At 35.3% G+C, this 25,663-nt stretch overlaps 1 protein-coding gene across 1 annotated transcript in view; it reads right to left on the bottom strand.

Moving 5' to 3' along the window:
- The window catches only part of LOC149791221 (xylulose kinase-like), a 77,981-nt gene that overhangs the window by 34,662 nt on the left and 17,656 nt on the right, over positions 1-25,663 (bottom strand). Inside the window, exons 6-10 of the mRNA XM_089969695.1 lie at positions 21,768-21,860; positions 15,997-16,098; positions 13,341-13,472; positions 2,956-3,015; positions 450-572 (exon numbers count right to left, since the gene is read on the bottom strand). Coding sequence (XP_089825821.1) covers positions 450-572; positions 2,956-3,015; positions 13,341-13,472; positions 15,997-16,098; positions 21,768-21,860 — 510 coding nt within the window. The remainder of the gene's footprint in view (positions 1-449; positions 573-2,955; positions 3,016-13,340; positions 13,473-15,996; positions 16,099-21,767; positions 21,861-25,663) is intronic.

Here is a 25,663-nt window from a genome sequence, read left to right as displayed (position 1 = left end):
TATGTTTTGTATCTGCAGTTTGATAAATTCCAAATAAACAGTAAACTATCCCTGTTAGCTGTCTGTATACAAACAGATTATTTTGAGTTGCCAAGCTCAGTCCAGATTTAAACTCAGTCTCTAACATGTGTCTCAGGAAAACAACAAGCCATCCTGTTACATATGCCAAGACAGCATGCATAAAGTCTGGTAAAAACTATTTAAAAATGGTATTGCAATTTCCTCAGGGACCCCATGTGAGTGGACCAAAAATTTACCCCTCTAACAGATGGTTGATATACATATAACCAAATTCCACCTAGTAGCTGAAGACAATAAAATGTTAATATATGCTCTGATGGATGGACAAATGGAGGGTATCAAAATATCCATTATACAAATACATACATATTAACACACTATCACATCATGATTTATAGCGCTGACCAATTCAGCTGTTAAATACTTACAATTATGTCCCCCTGCCGAGCTGCAAGTCCTGCAAGGGATGCAGGATTGTCCCCTGTAAAGGCCACAACCTTACAGTCAGGTGAAAAATGATACCTTGATACCAAGTAGGAAGATATGTTACCCTGAAAATACCATCAGTACATTGCTATTACAGCAGCATGCATTGTCAAAATCAACACAGGTCAGGGTTTTTTAATGAAGTATATAAAATAATATTATCCATGCATTGGTAGCACTTTTTAGATACACTCTGCAGAAAATGACTTTCACTATATGATACCACAGAGATAAAAATAAAAATAAAACTGACAACAATTTAAATAAATATGCCACAAACAATTCTCCATTAATTTTAGACCTTGAATAAGAATAACCTGATCTCACCTCTAAACAGTGAAATGCTGCCAAATGTTAGGATCTGTCTGTAGATGAATAATACTAATGCTCACAGAACATTGGAACCATTTTTTAAACACTCATACAAATGCTGTCTTCTTTATTTCAATGTATAACTTAAGTTTTAAGCAATGTTTGTAGATTTACATGTAAAAAAAAACAAGGAATTCATTGAAACCTGGCTATAATGAACTATGCATGGATTTAATAGGGAACACTGTCGTACTATACTTAAAAAAAATGAAACTTAAGGGCAAAATGGACCTATACTTGATGAAAATGAAACTTAGAAGGGTTTTGTGGTCTATTGCAACTTAAAGGGTGTTATAATTGAATAAGAAACCAAGTAACATGCGGAGAGAATTCCAAACAATTAATCAGAATGTCTGCCTCAAGGTTGAAGCCAATAATGATAACTGGTTTTAAGTCAGACAGACATTGATATATATAATAATCATTACTCTCTCATTGCCATATCTAAAACCTTCATTATTTGTTACCATCTAATATGATTTATTTCTATGACCAGGAGGTAAAACCCAGGTCAATTTAGAGTCAGACATAATTAGAAAAATTGTTATATTCAGAAATGTGTCATATCCAGATTCATAACAAGAAAAAGACAGAAATGATTCCTTGAACTTCCATGATAGTCACAAGCATCTTCCAATAGAGAAGGTATCAATAATGACTGAAAAGGCACACAACTCCATCAAAAGTGATATTATGACTGACAAGACATTTAACTCCATCAAAAGTTATGTTATGACTGACACGGCACATAACTCCATCAAAATTGCCTTCTCAATCAATAATATAACTTTTGTTGGAGTGATGTGACTTGTTAATCACATTATACATTTTGATGGAGTTATGTGCCTTGTCAATCATAATATAACTTTTGAGTTATGTGCCCTGTCAATCAATAATATAACTTTCGATGGAGTTATGTGCCTTGTCAATCATAATATAACTTTTCATGAGTTATGTGCCCTGTCATTTATAATATAACTTTTGATGGAGTTATGTGCCTTGTCAATCAATAATATAACTTTTGACGAGTTATGTGTCTTGTCAATTATAATAAAACTTTTGATGGAGTTATGTGCCTTGTCAATCAATAATATAACTTTTGATGGAGTTATGTGCCTTGTCAATCATAATATAACTTTTGATGAGTTATGTGCCTTGTCAATTATAATAAAACTTTTGATGGAGTTATGTGCCTTGTCAATCAATAACATAACTTTTGATGAGTTATGTGTCTTGTTAATTATAATAAAACTTTTGATGGAGTTATGTGCCTTGTCAATCAATAATATAACTTTTGATGGAGTTATGTGCCTTGTCAATCATAATATAACTTTTGATAAGTTATGTGTCTTGTCAATTATAATAAAACTTTTGATGGAGTTATGTGCCTTGTCAATCAATAATATAACTTTTGATGGAGTTATGTGCCTTTTCAATCAACAACATAAGGTTTGATGGAGTTATGTGCATTATATTGGAGATGTTGCATTATAATCATCTCCAGCTGACCGGATGTGATGGTAGCTGACAGCCCTTTCCTATGTATCTTTGGCTGGGGGTGTGTGTGCCAATAAGGCATTTCCACTACACTGATGAGAGAAGATAATTGTAGGGGTGAAAACTCAAGACAATGTTACACAAATAGCTAGTGGGAGCAAAGGGTAGGTAATGGTCAAGAGTTTTTTCCCCTTTGTTTAATGTGGTATATAGACATGAAAACAACATTTCAATCTTTCTGGAATTGCTGGATTTGAGAGGTTGTAGAGCTTATGTTCCTAACATTAATGTGACTGGGGAATGTTTTCACAACAGAATTTGAGTTATAGTGTTTATAAGTTGAATGGATAGAAAAGTTTCATTTGCCTGCATCATTACGTTGTGGGAAAATGACTGAAGATTCAGCAGATTGAGAGCAAGTTACTTAGTAATATAGGTTGCTAGATGTGTGATTAAACAGACACATGGACAGAAAAGGAAACATCATAATGTGGGATCCTAATCAACAGGTTCGACAGTACTATATTAGACTTACCAAACAAGTAAACATTTCTTATTTTATAAATGAATCATACTTACAATCACTTGATGGGAAGGAACTGGATCTCCTAGTTTACTGGCAAGTTCTGGAGCACAAGCCTACAAAGCAGTATTAGTAGAGTTTAGAAACATGTCAGCACAAAGCAGGTTATATGGCACCAATTGAAAGTAAAGTCATAAGAAAACGATGGTAACATCAAAACAGTAAACACCCCTGTGAGAACAAATTCATAACTTCATGAATGCTCATAACTGTTCATGAAAGTGCATGAATTGTTCTTTAAATGTTCTTGATTAGTTCATCATTTGAGTTCATGAACAAATGGTCATGAAAGTTCCATAATTAAGTCAGGGTTCATACTGAACTCTGAATGATAAATTCAAAGACTTTTCCCAAACTTTCAAAGATAACAAACATAGATTTCCAAGACCTATTTTCGCTAACATTTTGTATACAGGTTATATGAGAAAACAACAAATGAAAAATACTACAATATTGCTTAATGATGAAATTTAAACTATAATTAACTTCCTAAAACTGCTTTATAATGATCTGGAAGATAGGTTAAAATTCATTGTTATTTCAGAAATATGTATCTTATGCATCAGATTTAATACAAAAATAAATTGTTATCTTAAAAGACATCAGCACTGCTTTAAACACATTATTATAGTAGCTGCTTTTTCTCTTCAATCATATTGGAAAGAGAAGCCACCACTGTCATCTTTTCCTCTGCTCTTCTCCTAAGAGTATTTGACTCTCTGACAAGCACAATGAGTCCTTCTAACTTTGCTTCTTCTGCCTTCTGAACAGAGGAAGCATGTAGGCTGGCAATGTCAGCTTCAAGATGCAGATTTTTGTCTTTAAGTTCTTCCACTTCATCCATGCTAACTCCCGTTTCTTTCCTTTTCTGATTTTCTTCTCATGCTCCTCCTGTTTCTTCTTATCCAGATAGGCATGGTACTTATGTCTTGCAGAGGAGGCATATGTCATCATTTCACTGCTAATGACGATTTCCAAAGGTCCACCTGCTTTTTTCACTATGTCAATGATTAGCGTTTGAGGCTTTCTCTGCTGAGGTTCTCAACAGATACCTTCTTCCATCGAAGCCAAGTTGATCATCTTTTTACACAATGTACAAAACACCTTTTGTGTACCTTTTTTCTTTTTCGGCCATTCCTTTGTATTTCTCTTGTTCATGCCAGACACCATTGAAAGAGCAAAGACCTGGCATTTTTAAACACGAGGTGAAACAAAACTGAAGATGTATATCGACAGAACAAGTTTTTAATCCTTGAGTGTGTGTTACTTTTGTGTACTTTCTACATAAAGTGAATGCTTGTTCAATATAACAAATTGGCTGAACAGTCTTGTTTTAAAAAGATCGTGAATTAGTGCAATGAACATTTTGATTGGCCAAAGCTGATGGACTCGTCCAATCAAATTGAACGATTCATCCAAAGGAAAAAGAAAGGAAAACCGACTACATCTGAATCTAACGACCTTAGGCAATTTTATTTGTGATTATAATAATGATAATAATAATGAGGACTTTGTATAGCTCTTAATCTTTAGAAGCTCTACAACATTAGATAACACCTAAAAACAAGATTATGAAAAACAAACACCACAAAATTAGAAAACAAAAAACGTGCTGAAAATAGTTATGGTGCCGACTTCCTTTGATGAAGGGTGCATTGTTTTTATTGAAGATTGTAGCCGACTTGCTTTGATTAAGAGTGCATGTCTTATTGAAGTCGCCACCAAGCCCAACTTTGGATGGCCAAACAAATGCTCGTTTGTTATTGCAAAGGCAATGAAACTGAATGGGTCATCAAAAGAAAGAAACCAGGAAAACTCAACTATAGTCGGACTATACATCCCTCTGTTTGTACCCCCCTACCGATTTCAATAACAAAAATGTTTAATGTGATAAAAAGTGCACAGAACTAAGTCAATTGAATCAATGAGTTTTAATTTATAACCTGACTGTGACCAGAATGGCACTAATACTGGCACCCCTTGCACCCTTCATGCTTAACGGACTTTCCATACTAACATGGCGCTATATAGAGTACACTACTGGCTAATTTATTTCCCTCAGACAACATAATGACGTAGTTCATTCTATTTGGTAACTGCCAGATAACTCCGTAAATTACCATAATGTTGAGAGTTTGGAATTATATCCCTTTGCACATACAAAAACATAGAAATTAAACCGCTTGTTAAATCCATGTGAAAGACTTGTTGTCATTCTTTTCCTTTGCTTGATTCGACACTGTAAATATCAGAAGCAGACAACATATGTATGTACATCTGTAGTCGTGCACACACCCCTTTGCTGAAAATGGACTAGTCCAGAAACTGGAAATGGATCTCTAGCATGTACGTCTATTATACTGAAAACATCCTTTAAGCAAGAAATGCGCAGATGATGGTGTTAGGGCTACTCTATTCAGCCATGTTAGAAATTACAAATCAATGAATGATTTGACTAAGTTCCTTGCACTTTTTATCACATTAAAGGTTTTCATTATTGAAATTGGTGGGTAGGGTACAAACAAATGGGTTGGTATAGTCAGACTATCTGAATCTAACAACCCTGGATAATGTTATTTGTGATTATGGAATGAAATTACAAGTTTTGGGTTTATTTCAATTTTCAAGACTTTTAAAGACCTCAAGGTAATCTGCTCAATTTTCCCAAACTTTCAAGGACCTTCAAAGACTGTACAAACCCTGCTAAGTCCATGAACACTTCATCATACATGAAGTTCATGAACACACTGATGAACTTTTATGAACTATTATAATATCACTTTTATGTTCATTAGTACTTTCAAGACTGGACTATTGTAACTCAATTCTGACTGATTAATCTCAATATCTGCTCCAGAAACTTCAAAAAGTTCAAAACACAGCTGCTCAGATCATACTTAGAGTACCATGATCATAGCACACCTCCCCGCTGCTCTGTACCCTACACTGGCTATCCATTCGATCCAGAATCAAACACAAAATTTGTTCTCTGTGCTATGTTTCACTGTTGGACTCTAGTCCAACATACCTATCCAACCTCACCCATGTGTACACACCAGGAAGAAAATTACGCTCCTCTTCTGACAATCATATTCTCATTATTCCCACTATGAAAACAAAGTCATATGGACAGCATTCTTTTGCATACCAGGGCCCAGCAATGTGGAGTGAATTGCCCACTGAACTTGGACACAAAGACACAGTGATCACATTCAAGAGTGCTCTCAAAACTCACTTATTTCGACTGCAAGAACAAACTTAAAGACCTAATAATGTTTCGTACCTGAAATATTCTCAGCATGTTTTTTTTAAAAATGTTTTCTAATTTCATGGTGTTTGTTTATGTAATCATATCATTATATGTTTTTTATGTTATAGGTGTTGTCTAATGTTGTAAAGCGCTTAGAGCTTCTAAAGATTAGGTGCTATACAATGTCCTCATTATTATTATTATTATTATTATTATTATTATCTTTAAAGTTTCTGAAATGTCATGAACAATTCAAGTACTCTGATGCATCACTAAGATATTTCTTCAAAATGTTAATGACATTTCTATACCATTGTATTTATAAAATGTTCATGAAAATTCATTATACAAACTTCCTCACAATATTTGTGAAATAAAAATAAAGGTGAAAAAAAACTTTTTTAAAATTATAATAATACTGTATAAATGTCCAAAGATATATTTTATTCAATAATTCTGTACTTAACCCGAGTAGTTTTGGATTTAATATTGGAAAATATTTTCTGGCCAGCATGAACAAAATGTACTTGCTATAAAAGCTTTCAATGACTTTGTTCAAATGTTTTTGTCCCTTACTGTTGTAAGCTACATATTCTTTTGACTTTGCACTGTTTGACAATTTGCCATAAAAACTGAAATATGTAAACAATGATTAGTCTGATTGGATGATTGTGAAAGACGTGATATGATTGGTTAATATACGTGCAAGACTTCCTTTTCCCCACAAACAATAGAGCATGCAAAGGGTTCTGCAACAAGTAAAAACCTCGCACAACAAATGTGGGCTCCCGTGGAAATGCAAATGAGAATATTTTCAACATCATTTTTTTAAAGTAAGTAGAAGTGCAGAGAAGAGATTATGAATAATATGAAGGAAATGATCTGGAGAGAGTCCCAAGGCGTACCCAGCCAGGATCATCAAAATTACAGTGAGTATCTTAGTCAATCATGATTATTTCAGTGGAAGTTATATGGATATTTTATTGGCTTTTATATGTCATCATATTAGTTTTAACCAAACTAATGATAAATATTTTTTTCAGACCCAATTAAGAGTTGCTCTTCGAATTTTGAAAATCACTTAACATTATTCTGCTTCCTTATTCTAAATCACCCCCCCCCCTTTCAGTCTCAATGCAAGACACGGTACTGCATCTATGATAGGAATTTAGATGTTTGGTATTGTTTTCTGTTTTATTATTTCAATGATTTGATGTAATTTGGTAAATTAAAAAAATAAACTAGCCAATGTGTCAAAATGTAAACAAGAATACAGATGCAAACAATGTCATGAAACCGTAAGCGATACGTGTAATGTGGAGTCAGAGTACTGTATTTTCGCGTATATAAGACGCGTCTTATACAAAATTTTACTTACCCTGCACCCAGGGTGTGTCTTATATTAATGGGCGTCTTATCTAAGTATTTTTTAACACGAACGAACAGTGCAGGCCAATACAACAGTGAAGTTGGTTCGTTCATGTCCAGTGGTATCAATCGCGACTGTCTTCACTCCTTTCTCTGCCACTGATCTAGTAGCTGGAACATCAAATGACACTGGAATCTCATCCATATTGATGATGTCATCATCTGCCAACTTCAGTTCACTTATTTCCTTCTGAACAAAGGTATGGAAAACATCCAATTTATTCTCCCAATCGTCCGGAAGCTTCTGTCCAACAGTTGTACGTGACCGGACTGCAAGATTGTTCCGTTTCATGAACTTGTACACCCAGTTGACACTGCCACCACGAAAGTCTGTGATCTTCATTTCTGTAGCAATAATTCGAGCCTTCAGTTTGATCGCTATCGTTGAAATGGCACGGTTACTGTCACGTTGCGAATGCACCCAGTTGGCTAGATTTTCTTCCGAGTTTGGCCATCTTGCCTTTCTACCTCTACGAGCTCGTTTCCTTGGATTCATCTTCTTAATCTCCTCTTCCTCCAACCTCCAATCACGTACATTCTTCTCGCTGCAGCTAAATTCTCTTCCAGCAGCTCTGTTGACATGCTCCTTGGCAAACTTGATGACGTCTAATTTAAAGTCGGCCGTATATGATTTTCGCTTCGGCATCGTGACAATTTTATAAATTTTAAAAATGCTAAGCAAATTGATCACTCATTTATATATACCGGTAATAAGAGACTGTTCCCATGTTTACCGGTATATATGCTAACCGCATACATTGGGCATTTATTGGTCTATGTACGATACTAATCCCACCTGCTGAAGACTTGGCCTAGCAGATCAATGAAGCCGCCTTTACATCTGGCGTTTATTGTTCTAGACTCTAGATACCAGGTACTCAACCCATCCGCTATTGGCCATGCGGGAGATAAGAATAAATGATAACCGTTCCGGTCCTGCCTCAGACAATTCTTTGATCTCAACTAAAAATGGTAATGAAGCCTTGTTTACATCCGACGGGTGATGAAACATTGGACAAATTTTCATTTATGATAAAGGAAAGAAAACCACTGGAGATAAATTGCTCAGTGCGGCAGATGGCTAGACTGCGTGCGTCTTATATTTGTGGGCGTCTTATGTAAAATATTTTTTACACAAATCGTCAAAACCCGCGTCTTATATATGGGTGCGTCTTATAATTAGGTGCGTCTTAAATGCGCGAAAATACGGTAGATACATTAGCAACATTAGGGTCTGATGTTTTATCAATAGAAAATTTTGAAAGCATGAAATAACCGTATCTGTACTAAAAATATATATATACTGATAAGGTTATTTAGTGTAATGATGTTGTCAAAATTTTTTGTCATATATCATTGACAAAACATATGACTCCTGTGACTATACCTATGGCTAGGTCAGCTTCAGTTAAAATATGACCAGTGACAAAATTCTCCAAATAATATAAATGCTCAGTAAGTTGTGTATTAAGTCTAAGGGATTAAATAATTATGAGTTGGATCAAAATTGTTCCAATAAATAAAGTGGGGTACAATATTAATGTGCTAAAAGCTGAAGACTATGTTGATCAGAGGTTATCTGTAATTAACTAACTATATCTTTCAGATCAGACAGTAGAAAAGTAAAATTATTAGAGGATGAATTTTGTAGGTTAAGGAAGAAAATTTAGAAACTGGACGATCCTATGGCCAAGATGGATGAGACATTAAATAGTGACTTCTGCAGCAATGTTAAAGATCCAAACAGTAATCGGACGGAGCAGATCAAGTTGCAGATGGAGACGTTCAGTAGTGACAACGGGCGGGATTTGATTAAATTATTGGCACTGAACATCTTCACAAAAGAAGAGTTATCTGACAGGTCAATCTCAGGGAAAAAGATTGGTAAAGTCAGGTTAAACCCCAAAGACAGCCCCATGATGATGAAAGATAAATATGCTTGCACAGTTGATTGAACACAACTGCACCAATATCTCTTGAAAAATTTTCAAAGAAAAATTACAGAACATACAAAAAGTGTTGCCAAGAGTTAAAAAAAAGAATATTGCTTGTCAATTTACATGTTCTTTGTTGCATATTAGAAATTCATCTGAAACTAAATACCATTTTCAAGATAAAATGTTGCATTTTTTACTGTTTTAAAAACCCACCTCCAATGTTATTTCATCATTCTGGATGAAATGTTACTATGGGTATTTGTGAGTTTGCCAGATAATCATATTTGTTTTAGGACATGTTCAGGAACAGACATGAATCATTCATGAGCAACTTTATTCATCATACTAGCGTGGGTACGTGGGAAAGCCTGCCAGTAGCTTCTCGTGGGTCGGTGGTTCTTTTCTGGGTTTTCCAGGGTTCTTCCTCCACCAGTTATACTGGCCGCCATATATGGCCTATCTTGTGCTGAAAAATGGCGTTAAACCCTAGAACAACAACAACAACAATTATTCATCATAGTTTATGAATATGTTCATGCACTTCTTCATGAATGATGATAACCCAATTTGTGAACTTTTATGAACTGTTCATGAATTCAGTTCATGAATATTTCATGAAGTGTTCATGAACAGTTTGTGAAGTGTTGGTTCATGAACAGTTCATGACTTCAAAATTACATGAATTGACCTTTTTCAGTTCATGCATATTCATGAATAGTTCATGAACCATTATATGAACTTTCGTGAATGGTTCATGAACCCAGTTCATGAATAATTCTTGAACAGTTCATGTTAGTTCATGAATTGTTCATGATCATTTCACAGGGGCAGTTCTGTGTATACCACAATGCTATCATGAGCATAAAATTGGTAGCCATTTAGCTAAAACAAACCAAAATTCCTGAAATTAGCAACACGGGACGCCGCTAGAGGGCACTGGCGATCAAGATTAATGTTTTCTTAAAATGTCAACCTCATTACACCCGGTACTTTCTCCGCTTTAATATGTAAAAAGCTGACATTATTACATCCGAATGTATTCATGGTTGAAAGGTCAAATGTCTATATTTAGTGTATATGATACTGGGTCATTTCTACAACTTATTCAGTGAAAAAAAACGAAAACCGAATTTTTCAAAATGTCGAAAAACTAAATAAACAAAATATACGCTCACCTACACTTACTTTTTAAATACTCTGGAGTTCTTTTTACGAGAATAATGGTAAAATGTGTGCAAATATTTGCGGAAAACCCACAAATTATGTCCTTTTCAAAGGTCACCCATGCCAGCAAGAACAGTAACTCTTCCCGGCACATGGGTACATACAAAATGTAAACAATGACAACAATACGACATAATTTGGGTTCAAAAACACATGAAAACTTGACTGTATGAAAAGGCAGACGTTTATAGCAAGGAATCAGATTATACAGACTTACTGTCATTCATTATACCAAACTTATTACAAAATATTTGAACAACTTTTGTTGTGTAATATATTTCGAGGTTAGAGACTCGACAGGAGCATCACTCACCGACTCAGTGATACAAGACGTATTGATAATATGTATGTAATTGTGATCACTGAGATATTATCAATGTCACGTCATCTGTTCTACGTACGATTCTTATCTAGAGACACTGGTATTAAAATGTTCATGTTTATTAGGGATGGCAAAGAGGTAAAAGCTCAACTATTTTCAGAATTTTGAAGAATGAAAATAAATTCATTTAAGATTGTCATGCCATTTTTTGTTAATATCAATATGAATATTATCATCATAAGCCAAGGAATAGAGAATCGATTTGTAGTATTTCTCCATTTAAACAAATACATAATCATAAATATTTCTTGAGAACCAACTCAGTGCCAGTTTCTTCTCTATCTCTGATACCACAATTGTCTTTACTTCATGAACTATGTAATATTGCTCAAAACAATGGTCAGAATTATTATGAAAATATCGCAAAGTTAGGACATCCAAAATTAAAAACTGACCAAATAAATCTTATAATAACTAAATTTTAAAATAGCAATTGTTATTTACTAAACTGTGATTTCAGATAAATGTGTATATGTACAAGAACACTGTAATGAATATGTACTGTTGGTTTTAAGAGTAACATACAATTTCAACTTGGTATGACTCATGATTAATATGTTATTTCATGCAAAAATGTTAGGGGGCATGTGATAAAAAGGCACAGAAAGTCTTCAGAAGTACCTGAAACATAGAAAAAGTGAATTTATTCTTGAAGCTGAATGTTCACAACACATTTATATGTAAATATATGTAAGAAATATGCAAATTTCAGCATGCAGTAACATGAGGTCAAGAATTTTCAAAAAGTGACCAAAGACCAATATTAAAAATGGTGGATGGTACATGTGTTCGAATGCTTCCTTTGAATTTATTTGTGAAAGATATCATACAGATGGGCTCATTTTTTACATCTGCACACTCAAATTAAGCAGAAAATATTCCATTTTAAAAGCAACATATAATTTCAACTTGAGTATGACTCAAAAATACAGTATTTCATACAAAAATGTTGGCGGGGGGGTGATAAAAAGAAATATGCAAATTTCAGCTTGAAATAACATGAGGTCAAGAATTTTCAAAAACTGCCAAAGACCAATATTAAAAATGGTGGACGGTACATGTGTTTGAATGCTTCCTTTGAATTTGTTTGAAAAGATATCATAAAGATGGGTTCATTTTTGAATCTGCACACTCAAATTATGCAGAAAACATTCCATTTTTATATATTTTATAACTATGAAAAAATCATCATGCTACTGAAATATAATTCACATTCAATAATAGTATCCAATCATACTAACCTTAATAAGTCTCATGATGTCAAGCCAAATAACTGTACGTGTGACTGAGGTAAGATATGCACAAAACTATATACGTGTTTTGTTTCCGAGTCAAAGGAGAGAACGAGTTTTATTTGCTGTTGGGATAAATCTGGCCATTAGATTGAGATGTATTTTTATGCCATACTGAACAAAAATTTCTTTCCCATAGCTCAGAGTAAAACATGAATACAACTATGTATCATACCTAGCACCTCTTTTGCACTTTCAAAAGATTATTAGCATTACAGTATGAGTGGAATTTGAAACCAACTTGGATTTATAAAAGTTGCATTTACTGCATAGAAAGATTTTAAAGTTTGTATTAAACTGACATGACATTTATGACACTCTTTGAATAATAAAATCACTAATCTGCTGCAAGACACTTGTGACATATAATATTATTAAAATGGATTCATAAATTTCATATCAAATACTACTTTGACCACTCTGGTAGCCTATGGTTAGAGCATCTGCCTTGGATGCAGGAGGTCGTGGGTTCAAAACCCAGCCAAGTCATCCCAAAGACTTTTAAAAAATGTTACTAGCAGCTGCCTCACTAGGTGCTCAGCATTAAGAGGTTAGTGTTAGGACTGGTGGCCTGGTGTCAGGATAATATGACTGGGTGGGACATCATGCTAGAGATCTGCAGCCCGACACCCTAGTGCTAGACATCACAATAAACTGCCACACTGCAGACATTGTAGCAATATGACCAAAAAATTGTTAAAGCTACCATATAAATCCAAATCACACATATATACGGACACACTCAAACACTCAAATAAATACTTGTGTAACATCCTCCATTTTTATTGAGTAAATCATATTTACAACAATATTTGCAAATATATTATGACTCTAAAACTACAGTGTTAAAAATGTAACTTAAACTTACCTCCAAAACCTCAGCTGACCAGGATTTTGTCCTTATATCCAACAAATTCATTCCAGACCCATCACTAAAGTCAATCGGTGCATAGTCTCCAATAAACAGTGATGCTGCAAAACTGCTGACTAAAGATATTCTCTGTAGAAAATAAATGAAACAAAATAAATATTGTAGGACTTAGTCTTTCTATTTCATATGTTGAGCCATGACTCCTCCACTGAAATTTTGTTCCAACAGAACAAGAAAAATACTTCTGTCAAACAGCAAAATAGGTACCGACAATTAACTCAAGAATAAATGAATGTACAATAGAAGTAACAAACTTGAAAATGTAATTCTGTTATTTTAAATTTTACATGTAATTTTAAAAAAATTTGTAATGTTCCGTTTTTAAGGACTTGCAAAAACAAAATGATTTGGAAGTGATGAAAGCTCCCTATAATTTGCATGGAAGGGTCTTAAACAGGACTTTTGTTGCAAAACTGAAGTTTGAAAAGATGTGTTTTTAGGGGCTAAACACTTGTAAATGATAAAGTGAAATGCTGAAAATCCACCTCGTTCAAGAGCTCATCAATATAAAGGTGAAATTAATTTTTTCAAGGTTCCCATATGACCATTATTGAATGGAATTAAAGAACATTTAGATTGCAAAACATGCATTTTCTAAATCTAAAGAGGTTTCTCTTTCAAGACTCTCCAAAACTTCTAAGTCAGAAAAGATGATCATGTACAAAACCAAAAAATGTATCACACAAAACAAGTTTGATTATATTCCTATAAATTGGCACGTAAAGTCATTTCAATGTACAAAATAAAAATTCTAACTTTATTTTGCTGACCTGCATTATGTTGCCAAGTGGGAACAACATAAAGAACATAAACTAGTTTTGTTTCCATTCAAACCTTTCATTCTAAAGAATTCTTTAGCAATATATATATATATATATATATATATATATATATATATATATATATATATATATATATATATATATATGTATGTATATATGCATCTTATAGAAAGTAAACATTTCCGATTACAGTATAAAAATATAAAAAAGAATAAACACAAATAATTAATATCTTGTCTTGTAACGAAAAGAGTTTAACCCTAAATTTATCTGTGCCAATAAAATCCCAAACAAGATTTTTCAAACAACCTAATCTCTTTAAGACGATCTGGTTAAAAATTTATTATTTAAAAAAAAAACATTTTCAAACGGTTGATTTAAATTTTGACAAAAGACCTTCAAAATTATATACTGTTGTATAAACAAGGACTGAATTTTCTGTAAAATCAACTTGTCTTCTTGTAATTCGCTAAACCAGTCCCCAAGCCTCTATTGAAAAAGGGGCTCATATCACTTTTTAATATATAATACAAGTGACAACAATTTCTCATTTCAGCTCTGAGATTCAACAATTTGGACTTCAAAATTGGCTTAAAACGAATAGCGGTCTGTTTTCTAATCCGGGTTTCCTCCGAATATTCTCACCCTGTTTTAATTTTAAACTTATGTTATATCAACTCATACCTGCATGAAATCGATAGGAAAATGATATATTTTCTCAGAAATGGCAAGTATTAGAAACATTATGTCTTTAATCCACTAACAGACTAGATGAAACTATGGCATAGATGAAACCTGACCCTGTACTCACCATTTGCATTACTAGTCATATGACTTCACAAATCTCAGATGACAACATCGGAACTCCAATAGTCACATGATATCAACAACAAACTACTTTTTAATGTTGTTGTACAGAAATTCAATTATATTAAATGAACGTCAGATACTTTTTGTAAAAACCAGCAATCTGGCCAGTCTGATTTATCAAGCAGAGGGCACATGTCAACGTGGTAGTCACATGATGCAACAAAACTATAGAAGTTGTTCAAGGAATATATAAATATGTTGAATTTTGTGTGGTTTCATTTTTGCATTTTTATTACAACCATCATACAACTTTCATTTAATATTTTATTTTCTTTCGCTATAACATTTAAAAATGTGGGTTGTTAGATTTGTGTACTCATGCCACTAGTAATGAAAATCACCAGTACCAGGTAACATTTCATCAATGCCATAGTTTTCTCCTGTCTTTCAGCAGATTAAAGAAATAACAATTTTAATACTCACAAATTCTGAGAAAATAAGTAATTTTTATACTGATTTCATGCATGTATCACTCAATCTAATAATGTTTAAGTTTGCTTGGCCATCTGGTAAGCGGCTATGCTTTGCCACGACCATGTTGTCCTCTTGTGATGCTAGACTGGTATTCATACCGTCTATGTAACGAAAGATACGGATATCAAGCTGACTTTGAAAAAATAAGTCTATAAGACAAATCTAATCCACTGAGCATTTGGGTTGACTCAGCATATATGTTTATTGCAAGCACCCAAATGATCCATAATGCACCCTCCAAATATTCTGGTTAGAACTCGATAAATTTAACTCGTGATCAGCTTAGTTACAACTCAATTACATGATTGTTTTGGGCGTCAAGTGGTGGCAGAAAATTCCTGGGTTTTTCCTGACTTTAATCAATATTTGCAAAATTCAAGCACTTTTCACGACTTTTTCCCAATTTCCCTGTAGCATGGGAACCCTGTATGTGTCTAATTAAGAAACCATATTCTAACAAAACATACTTCAGTGTCTTCATAGGCCTCTCGTTTGGTTTGGTAAATTTTACGAATTTGAATTCCTGTGAACCTTTCAAATCCTCGTGAGCCAGTTATCTCTGCAAGTATCTGCAAAAAGAAATAATAAAGAGGAAATATGATTTATGTTCCATAAGTACAACAAAAACGCTACCTGGACTGCAAAGCTTTGCTTTGTCTAACTGTTGTACTAGGGAAAATCCAGGTTATTTTGGACGCTTCTTAAATGTGTTCAAAATAAATACTCCTAAGCAGAATTACAATACTCAATGTGGAAGGGCTGTTAAACATGCCATTTTCAACAATGGGTCTGTTATTCTAATAAGGAATTATTTCAAAACAAAAATTTAAATGCTATATACAAAACAGGTAAATTCGGACAGCAGTAGAACTACTCTGGACTGATGCAGGGTGACATCAGACAAGTGAGGGGCCATTTCAAAGATGTGCAACAGTTATCCTACCATTAATCCTACTAATTATAACAACAACATAGGAATGATGATGATTATGGGAGTGATGACTATAAGGATGATGATTATGGGAGTGGTGATTATAAGGATGATGATTATGGGAGTGGTGACTATAAGGATGATGATTATGGGAGTGGTGACTATAAGGATGATGATTATGGGAGTGGTGACTATAAGGATGATGATTATGGGAGTGGTGACTATAAGGATGATGATTATGGGATTGGTGACTATAAGGATGATGATTATGGGAGTGGTGACTATAAGGATGATGATTATGGGAGTGGTGACTATAAGGATGATGATTAAGGATGATGATTATGGGAGTGGTGACTATAAGGATGATGATTATGGGAGTGGTGACTATAAGGATGATGATTATGGGAGTGGTGACTATAAGGATGATGATTATGGGAGTGGTGACTATAAGGATGATGATTATGGGAGTGGTGACTATAAGGATGATGATTATGGGAGTGGTGACTATAAGGATGATGATTAAGGATGATGTTTATGGGAGTGGTGACTATAAGGATGATGATTATGGGAGTGGTGACTATAAGGATGATGATTATGGGAGTGGTGACTATAAGGATGATGATTATGGGAGTGGTGACTATAAGGATGATGATTATGGAAGTGGTGACTATAAGGATGATGATTATGAGAGTGGTGACTATAAGGATGATGATTATGAGAGTGGTGACTATAAGGATGATGATTATGGGAGTGGTGACTATAAGGATGATGATTATGGGAGTGGTGACTATAAGGATGATGATTAAGGATGATGATTATGGGAGTGGTGACTATAAGGATGATGATTATGGGAGTGGTGACTATAAGGATGATGATTAAGGATGATGATTATGGGAGTGGTGACTATAAGGATGATGATTATGGGAGTGGTGACTATAAGGATGATGATTATGGGAGTGGTGACTATAAGGATGATGATTATGGGAGTGGTGACTATAAGGATGATGATTATGGGAGTGGTGACTATAAGGATGATGATTATGAGAGTGGTGACTATAAGGATGATGATTATGAGAGTGGTGACTATAAGGATGATGATTATGGGAGTGGTGACTATAAGGATGATGATTATGGGAGTGGTGACTATAAGGATGATGATTAAGGATGATGATTATGGGAGTGGTGACTATAAGGATGATGATTATGGGAGTGGTGACTATAAGGATGATGATTATGGGAGTGGTGACTATAAGGATGATGATTATGGGAGTGGTGACTATAAGGATGATGATTATGGGAGTGGTGACTATAAGGATGATGATTATGAGAGTGGTGATGATACTGACTGAATAAGCAGAAGAATAATTATAGGATACATGAATCCCGACTAAAGTCTCTCAAATTTAAACAATATTTAAATGAGTGAGAGAGAGAAGAAAACAAGAGAGAGAGGGAAAGGATTTGCTCCTTTGGCACTTATGTTATATTGGAATATGAAGGTCAAATCATTATGAGGCAATGAGAGCAAAACACCTTGCACATGGATACACCAAGACCAAGGACGTTTACCGGTGCTAGCCAGGGTGGGTATCGAACATACAACCCTTGGATTAAGAGTCTGACACTCTTCCGACTGAGAAAGAAAAGCATTTACCATTACCTAATAGTTCATATCTTGGTGGTATACTGTGTGTGGTATATTGTGTGTGGTATACTGTGTGTGGTATACTGTGTGTGGTATACTCTGTGTGGTATACTCTGTGTGGTATACTGTGTGTGGTATACTCTGTGGTACACTGTGTGTGGTATACTGTGTGTGGTACACTGTGTGGTATACTGTGTGTGGTATACTCTGTGTGGTATACTGTGTGTGGTATACTCTGTGGTATACTCTGTGTAGTATATTGTGTGTGGTATACTGTGTGGTATACTGTGTACTGTGTGTGGTATACTGTGTGTGGTATACTGTGTGTGTGGTATACTGCGTGTGGTATACTGTGTGTGGTATACTCTGTGTGGTATACTGTGTGTGGTATACTGTGTGGTATACTGTGTGTGGTATACTGTGTGTGGTATACTGTGTGTGGTATACTCTGTGTGGTATATTGTGTGTGGTATACTGTGTGTGGTATACTCTGTGTGGTATACTCTGTGTGGTATACTGTGTGTGGTATACTCTGTGTGGTATACTGTGTGGTATACTGTGTGTGGTATTCTGTGTGTGGTATACTGTGTGTGTATGTGTACTGCCTGCAATACTTTGCATTTGAGTGCAATGCAAGCACAAGTGTGAATTTTGTGTGAACGTCTTTCTCTTGTAACTATAATATCCAAAAAGTCACACATATCATGAACCAGAATCAACAGTTTATTAAAATATCATTATTGCAAATGAAATTATGGATTAAAGAATCAAAAGGCAGCTCAAACTATGAAAATATTTATGACTGATATAACCATTTAATAATTTGTTGTAAAAAAAACAAATGCAAAAATCTGAAAATTATTTAATATATTTTCTTTATAAAGAAATCGGCATATTTTCTTACCAAGTTCAACTGATTTCTTCAATTTCATTTGCATCTTTTCACATGCTTTTTCTCCCTTTTTTAAAGTAATGTACTTTTTTCATCAATAGTCTGTGGCATTTCTCTGCTCTAGAACATTTTTCTTTCTCCTCTGCAATGGTCACAGAGCTGTGAGGAAGAAATACTCCATCCACAGCTTTTTCTAAGGTGTCATAGCCAACTGTTGTATGAATGCTGTTTATTGCATTTGCTGGCACTGGGCATGATAGATGGCATTTGCTGGACTGGGCATGACATGACATTTACTTGACTGGACATGATATATGGCATTTGCTGGCACAAGGCATGATATATGGCTTTATATATGGCCCTTGCTGGCACTGGGCATGATTAATAGCATTTGCTGGAATGAGCATGATATATGGCCCTTGCTGGACTGTGTGTGATATATGACATTTGCTGGCACTGGACATAATATATGGCATTTGCTGGATTGGGATTGATAGATGACATTTGCTGGACTGGGCATGATATATGACATTTGCTGGACTGGGCATGATGATTATGGGAGTGGTGACTATAATGATGATGATGATTTATGGCATCATTTGCTGGCACTGGACATGATATATGGCTTGAAATATGGCATTTGCTGGCACTGGGCATGCTATGTGGCATTTGCTGGACTGGGCATGATATATGCCATTTGCTGGACTGGGCATGATATATAGCATTTGTTGGCACTGGACATGATATGTGGCTTGATATATGGCATTTGCTGGCAATGGGCATGCTATGTGGCATTTGCTGGACTAGGCATGATATATGGCCCTTGCTGGACTGTGAATGATATATGACATTTGATGGCACTGGACATGATATATGTCGCTGGACTGGGATTGATATATGACATTTGCTGGACTGTGCATGATATAAGGCATTTGCTGAACTGGGCATCATATATGGCATTTGCTGATCTGGGTATCACATATGTCCCTTGCTGGACTGCATGTGAGGTATGACATTTGCTGGCACTGGGCATGATATGTGACATTTGCTGGACTGGGCATCACATTTGCACTTGCTGGCACTGGGCACCATATATGGTATTTGCTGGACTGCACATGATATATGACAATTGCTGGCACTGGGAATGATATATCGCATTTGCTGGTATTGGGCATGATATTTGGCATTTGCTGGACTGCACACGATATATGACAATTGCTGTACTGGGCATGATATATGGCCCTTGCTGGAGTGTGTGCGATATATGACATTTGCTGGCACTGGACATGATATATGGCGCTGGACTGGGATTGATAAATGACATTTGCTGGACTTAGCATCATATATGGCATTTGTTAAACTGGGCATCATATATGGCATTTACTGGACTGGGCATCATATATATCCCTTGCTGGACTGCATGTGATGTATGACATTTGCTGGCACTGGGCATGATCTATGACATCTGCTGGACTGGGCATGATATATGGCCCTTGCTGGCTCTGGGCATGATATATGGCATTTGCTAGACTGTGCATGACATATAGCCCTTGCTGGATTGCGCATGATATATGACATTTGCTGCCACTGGACATAACATATGGCATTTGCTGGCTCTGGGCATGATATATGGCATTTGCTGGACTGTGCATGACATATGGCCCTTGCTGGATTGTGCATGATATATGACATTTGCTGGCACTGGACACAATATATGGCATTTGCTGGACTGTGCATGATATATGGCATTGCTGGATTGTGCTTCATATATGGCATTTGCTGGCAATGAGCACGATATACAGCATTTTCTGGACTGGGAATGATATGTTATTTGCTGGACTGAGCATGATATATGGCATTTGACGGCACTTGGCATGATATATGTTAGGATGGATTCTCTATATGAACAATAACCCAAAGGAATAGGCTGGGTTCTCTATATATGAACAATAACCCAAATGAATAGGCTGGATTCTCTATATGAACAAAAACCCAAAGGAATAGGCTGGATTCTCTATATGAACAATAACCCAAATAGGCTGGATTCTCTATATGAACAATAACCCAAAGGAATAGGCTGGATTCTATATATGAACAATAACCCAAAGGAATAGGCTGGATTCTCTATATGAACAATAACCCTCTCAAAACTTGAAAGTAACACAGCCTATGGTCACATGATCTGTGACACCTATATCCAGCTAAGGTGATTACTGAATACACAACCAACAAAATTTCAGTGGCAAATCCAGAAAAGCTATCATGCTCTACTGACTTTAACTAAGTCTGGTTGTCATCTGCACCACCACCACTGGATCTACCAGATATAAATTTGTCTGTGGACCTAAATCCCTGACATAAATTTGAGAACGCTGACCCTGCATGACAGCCAACAGCTTCTATTATGTCTGAGATCAAAATGCTACATCTGAACGCTAGGCTTGCAGACATTACTCTAAACAGGCATATCTGATCTTTTGGAACTTAAAAAGTACACTGGACCACGGACTTGTCCTATCAAGGAGGGCTATCAGAATCCAGTTGCTTGTCTGCAGTAAGAAATACTGATCTAACTACTCAACTTATTATTTTTAGTACTAAAACTGGGGGTGGGTAGTCAAATTATTATTTGTATTAACTGATGTGGTTTCAGAAAGCAAAATTACATCTTTTGTCTGTATTTAAATCTGTTGACTGCTAAAGTGGTTCCCTTGTTTCTATTGAAGGATCGCTGTTCACTGGATCTTTAAATACATGATTAGTAACTCACCATGGCCCCACCCAATGCAGCTTCCACTTCCCGACACTGTCTGGTAGTACTGGCATCCATCCAGATAGGAGACTCAGGAATACTAAATTCATCCTGTTTAAAAGATAAGAATGAGATAAAAACTAAATCTAATATTAGTACACCTTGGTGGCCAAAAACCTTGAGAGACCTCTCTCACTCCCACCCATACCCCTCATCTGAGGCCATCTTGCCCAACACAAGTAAAGTATATTTTTACATTTGAGTGGTATTACATACAGCAATCTTTTAAATACAGACACAATGGTGTCATAAAAATAAGGACCAATGTACTCATTACTTTTTTATAATGAAAACAATTACATTCTTGTGATATTTTCAGAGTACTGCTCAGTCTGAGATCTGATGTGCAAAACTGCTGCCTGCCCATCAGTATGATACCAGCTGATTTCATCATGGACTGACACATAGTTATCACTTCCTGGACAGTACCAATGAATATAGTCCCAGTCTAATCTTACATCATTTTCTTCCTCTCTCTTTCTGGTGGTGATACAGGTGTTAGATTTAGGAATTACATAGATTTTGATTTAAAGTAAACTGTCTTTACTTTAGAATACGAGTGTTATGGTCTGGTTGTCTGTGTGAATTTTTGCAACAGTGCACAGTGAGTAATGAGACAATTTTGCTGGTCTGGAAATGAAATATGTGACACAATACACATTGCTTTGTTTATTGTCCAGCCTCTCCAAAAATATAACCTATGACAAGAACTTCATCACAAGATCTTCTTTGAAGATAAATTAACATAAGATTTGACAGCATTTGGACACAGTGGAAAGTTCAGTACCGACAAGCAAATGCAGGTACTATATAGGAAAAATAATTGTGATCCAAGTCATGCTGGGTGAGATGAAAAGGGAAATAACTCTCATATAATCTTTACACAACAGATGCTTGCTTAATTCACTGTTGGAACTCGTTTTTCTACTGACCAAATTTCATGGACACCAGTTACTTGGATACAACAGCATCATCTCTGAAGTGCCTAGCCCTGTCACTGATGACCAGTCAATGGATGAGGAAGCTGATTCCTGTTTGTTACTATGATTCATACTGGTCATCAATGGCACCATCAGATTCTGATGCCCTGCCTCTAGATGAGTTATTGACTCAATCTCAGTCAGCTGGACAGTTAGCAGAGCTATCCTAGCAATAAACAGTGGCCACATTATGTTGAATTTAATAAAATTTCATGAATTTGATATATAAATTTCTTATTTTGTGTTTTTCTTTTTTTGCAATTTTTTTCTTTCATATAAATAATCTTATTAAGGGCTGATGTTCATGTCTACTTGCATTTAACACTGAGTCGTTGATTTCGTTTTGTCCTCTTGTATAATTAAATACACAACTGGTTGGTTATGGACACAACCAGTAGCATTTTGAGGCCCTGTTTACTTGCTGGAGATTCTGACTGGTGAGATTTGAGTAATTTCTGTATGGTCCGCATTTTTTTAGATGAAAAATGTAAACAAACTGTCCCATGGATTTCTTATACCATTTGACAATAATTCATACAACATGTGCACAGTGATGAATTAAACTATTCTTATGATATTCGATCTACATGACATGACATAAATGACATGACATTCAATTACATGACATGACACGAGATTCCAGCTACATAATGAGAGATTCCATCTACATGACATGACATTCCATCTACATAACATGACATGACATTTCATTTATATAATATGACATTCCATCTACATGACGTGACATTCCATCTACATAACATGACATGACATTACATCTACATAACATGACATGACATGATATTCCATCTACATGTTTCTATCATGCAAACACTTGCAAAGAATGGCTTTCCTTTTCTAATCTTAGAACACAAAGTTAATTAGGCAAACAGAATGACGTAATTAGTGAATGTTCAAAGAAAGTTTATGCTATGTACCCAACAATGCATGTGGTGGGCATTAGGGAAGTGCAAGTACATGTTGCAAAATTATAGAAAAGTCAGACCAGAAATGCTGAACACCCACAACCAAAGTATGTCTCCATAGTTACTTTTGGTGATTTCACTCATTCACAAAGATCATCAAAGGGACTCCGTTTTTATCCAGTCTGTCTTTTATTTAGGTAGAAAAAAAGACCTTACCCGAGGCACTTCATCTAAACAACTTTAATACTGACCATAATCAAGGTGTGGAAGGGCGTGTACATGCACACTGTGTGATCATTCTGTCAAACTTACACACTCTGATGCATCAACTTTGTAACTTTTATCCCCCTAGTCATGTATGTATGCTCTTTATCGATATGTATTGACATGTATGGCACAAGTAAATTTGCCTCCACATAATGCATGTACGTATCAGGGCATATGAATGATTAGGAGTGAATACCACTGCCATAACATGACATCGCATTAAGATCACAGCTGTTGACATTTTGGAACATATTTGAATATGGTGCTAACAATAAGCTGGCAATGGTTTTTATGTCAATCTTGCCCAAAAGGTATATTTTAAATCTGATGTGCTGGGTGTGATAAAATGGTACTGAAATAAAAGCAAACTGAAACTGTTTTAACATTTAGATTGGCTGTATGCACAGATTACACACAGACATGCAAACTGTTTTAACATTTAGGTTGGCTGTATTCACAGATTACACACAGACATGCAAACTATTTTAACATTTAGGTTGGCTGTATTCACAGATTACACACAGACATGCAAACTATTTTAACATTTAGGTTGGCTGTATTCACAGATTACGCACAGACATGCAAACTATTTTAACATTTAGGTTGGCTGTATTCACAGATTACACACAGACATGCAAACTATTTTAACATTTAGGTTGGCTGTATTCACAGATTACACACAGACATGCAAACTGTTTTAACATTTAGGTTGGCTGTATGCACAGATTACACAGTCATGCAAATTGTTAACATTTAGGTTGGCTGTATTCACAGATTACACACAGACATGCAAATTGTTTTAACATTTAGATTGGCTGTATTCACAGACTACGCAGACATGCAAACTGTTTTAACATTTATACTGGCTGCATGCACAGATTATGCACAGACATGTACTCTGTTTTAACATTTATGCTGGCTGTATGCACAGATTACACACAGTCATGCAAATTGTTTTAACATTTAGATTGGCTGTATGCACAGATTACACACAGACATGCAAATTGTTTTAACATTTAGATTGACTGTATGCACAGATTACACAGACATGCAAACTATTTTAACATTTATGTTGGCTGTATTCACAGATTACACACAGTCATGCAAATTGTTTTAACATTTAGATTGACTGTATGCACAGATTACACACAGACATGCAAACTGTTTTAACACTTATGTTGGCTGTATTCACAGACTACACACAGTCATGCAAATTGTTTTAACATTTAGATTGGCTGCATGCACAGATTATGCACAGGCATGTAATCTGTTTTAACATTTATGTTGGCTGTATGCACAGATTACACACAGTCATGCAAATTGTTTTATCATTTAGATTGGCTGTATGCACAGATTACACACAGACATGCTAACTGTTTTAACATTTAGGTTGGCTGTATGCACAGATTACACACAGACATGCAAACTGTTTTAACATTTAGATTGACTGTATGCACAGATTACACACAGACATGCAAACTGTTTTAACATTTAGGTTGGCCGTATTCACAGATTACACACAGACATGCAAACTGTTTTAACATTTAGGTTGGCTGTACTCACAGATTACACACAGACATGCAAACTATTTTAGCATTTAGGTTGGCTGTATGCACAGATTACACACAGACATGCAAATTGTTTTAACATTTAGATTGACTGTATGCACAGATTACACACA

Source organism: Sinohyriopsis cumingii, chromosome 9, assembly GCF_028554795.1.
Source record: "Sinohyriopsis cumingii isolate HCF-2022 chromosome 9, ASM2855479v2, whole genome shotgun sequence".
NCBI classification, from domain to species: domain Eukaryota; kingdom Metazoa; phylum Mollusca; class Bivalvia; order Unionida; family Unionidae; genus Sinohyriopsis; species Sinohyriopsis cumingii.
The sequence above is the reverse complement of the archived record's forward strand: the minus strand, read 5'-3'. Positions and strand labels throughout refer to the sequence as shown.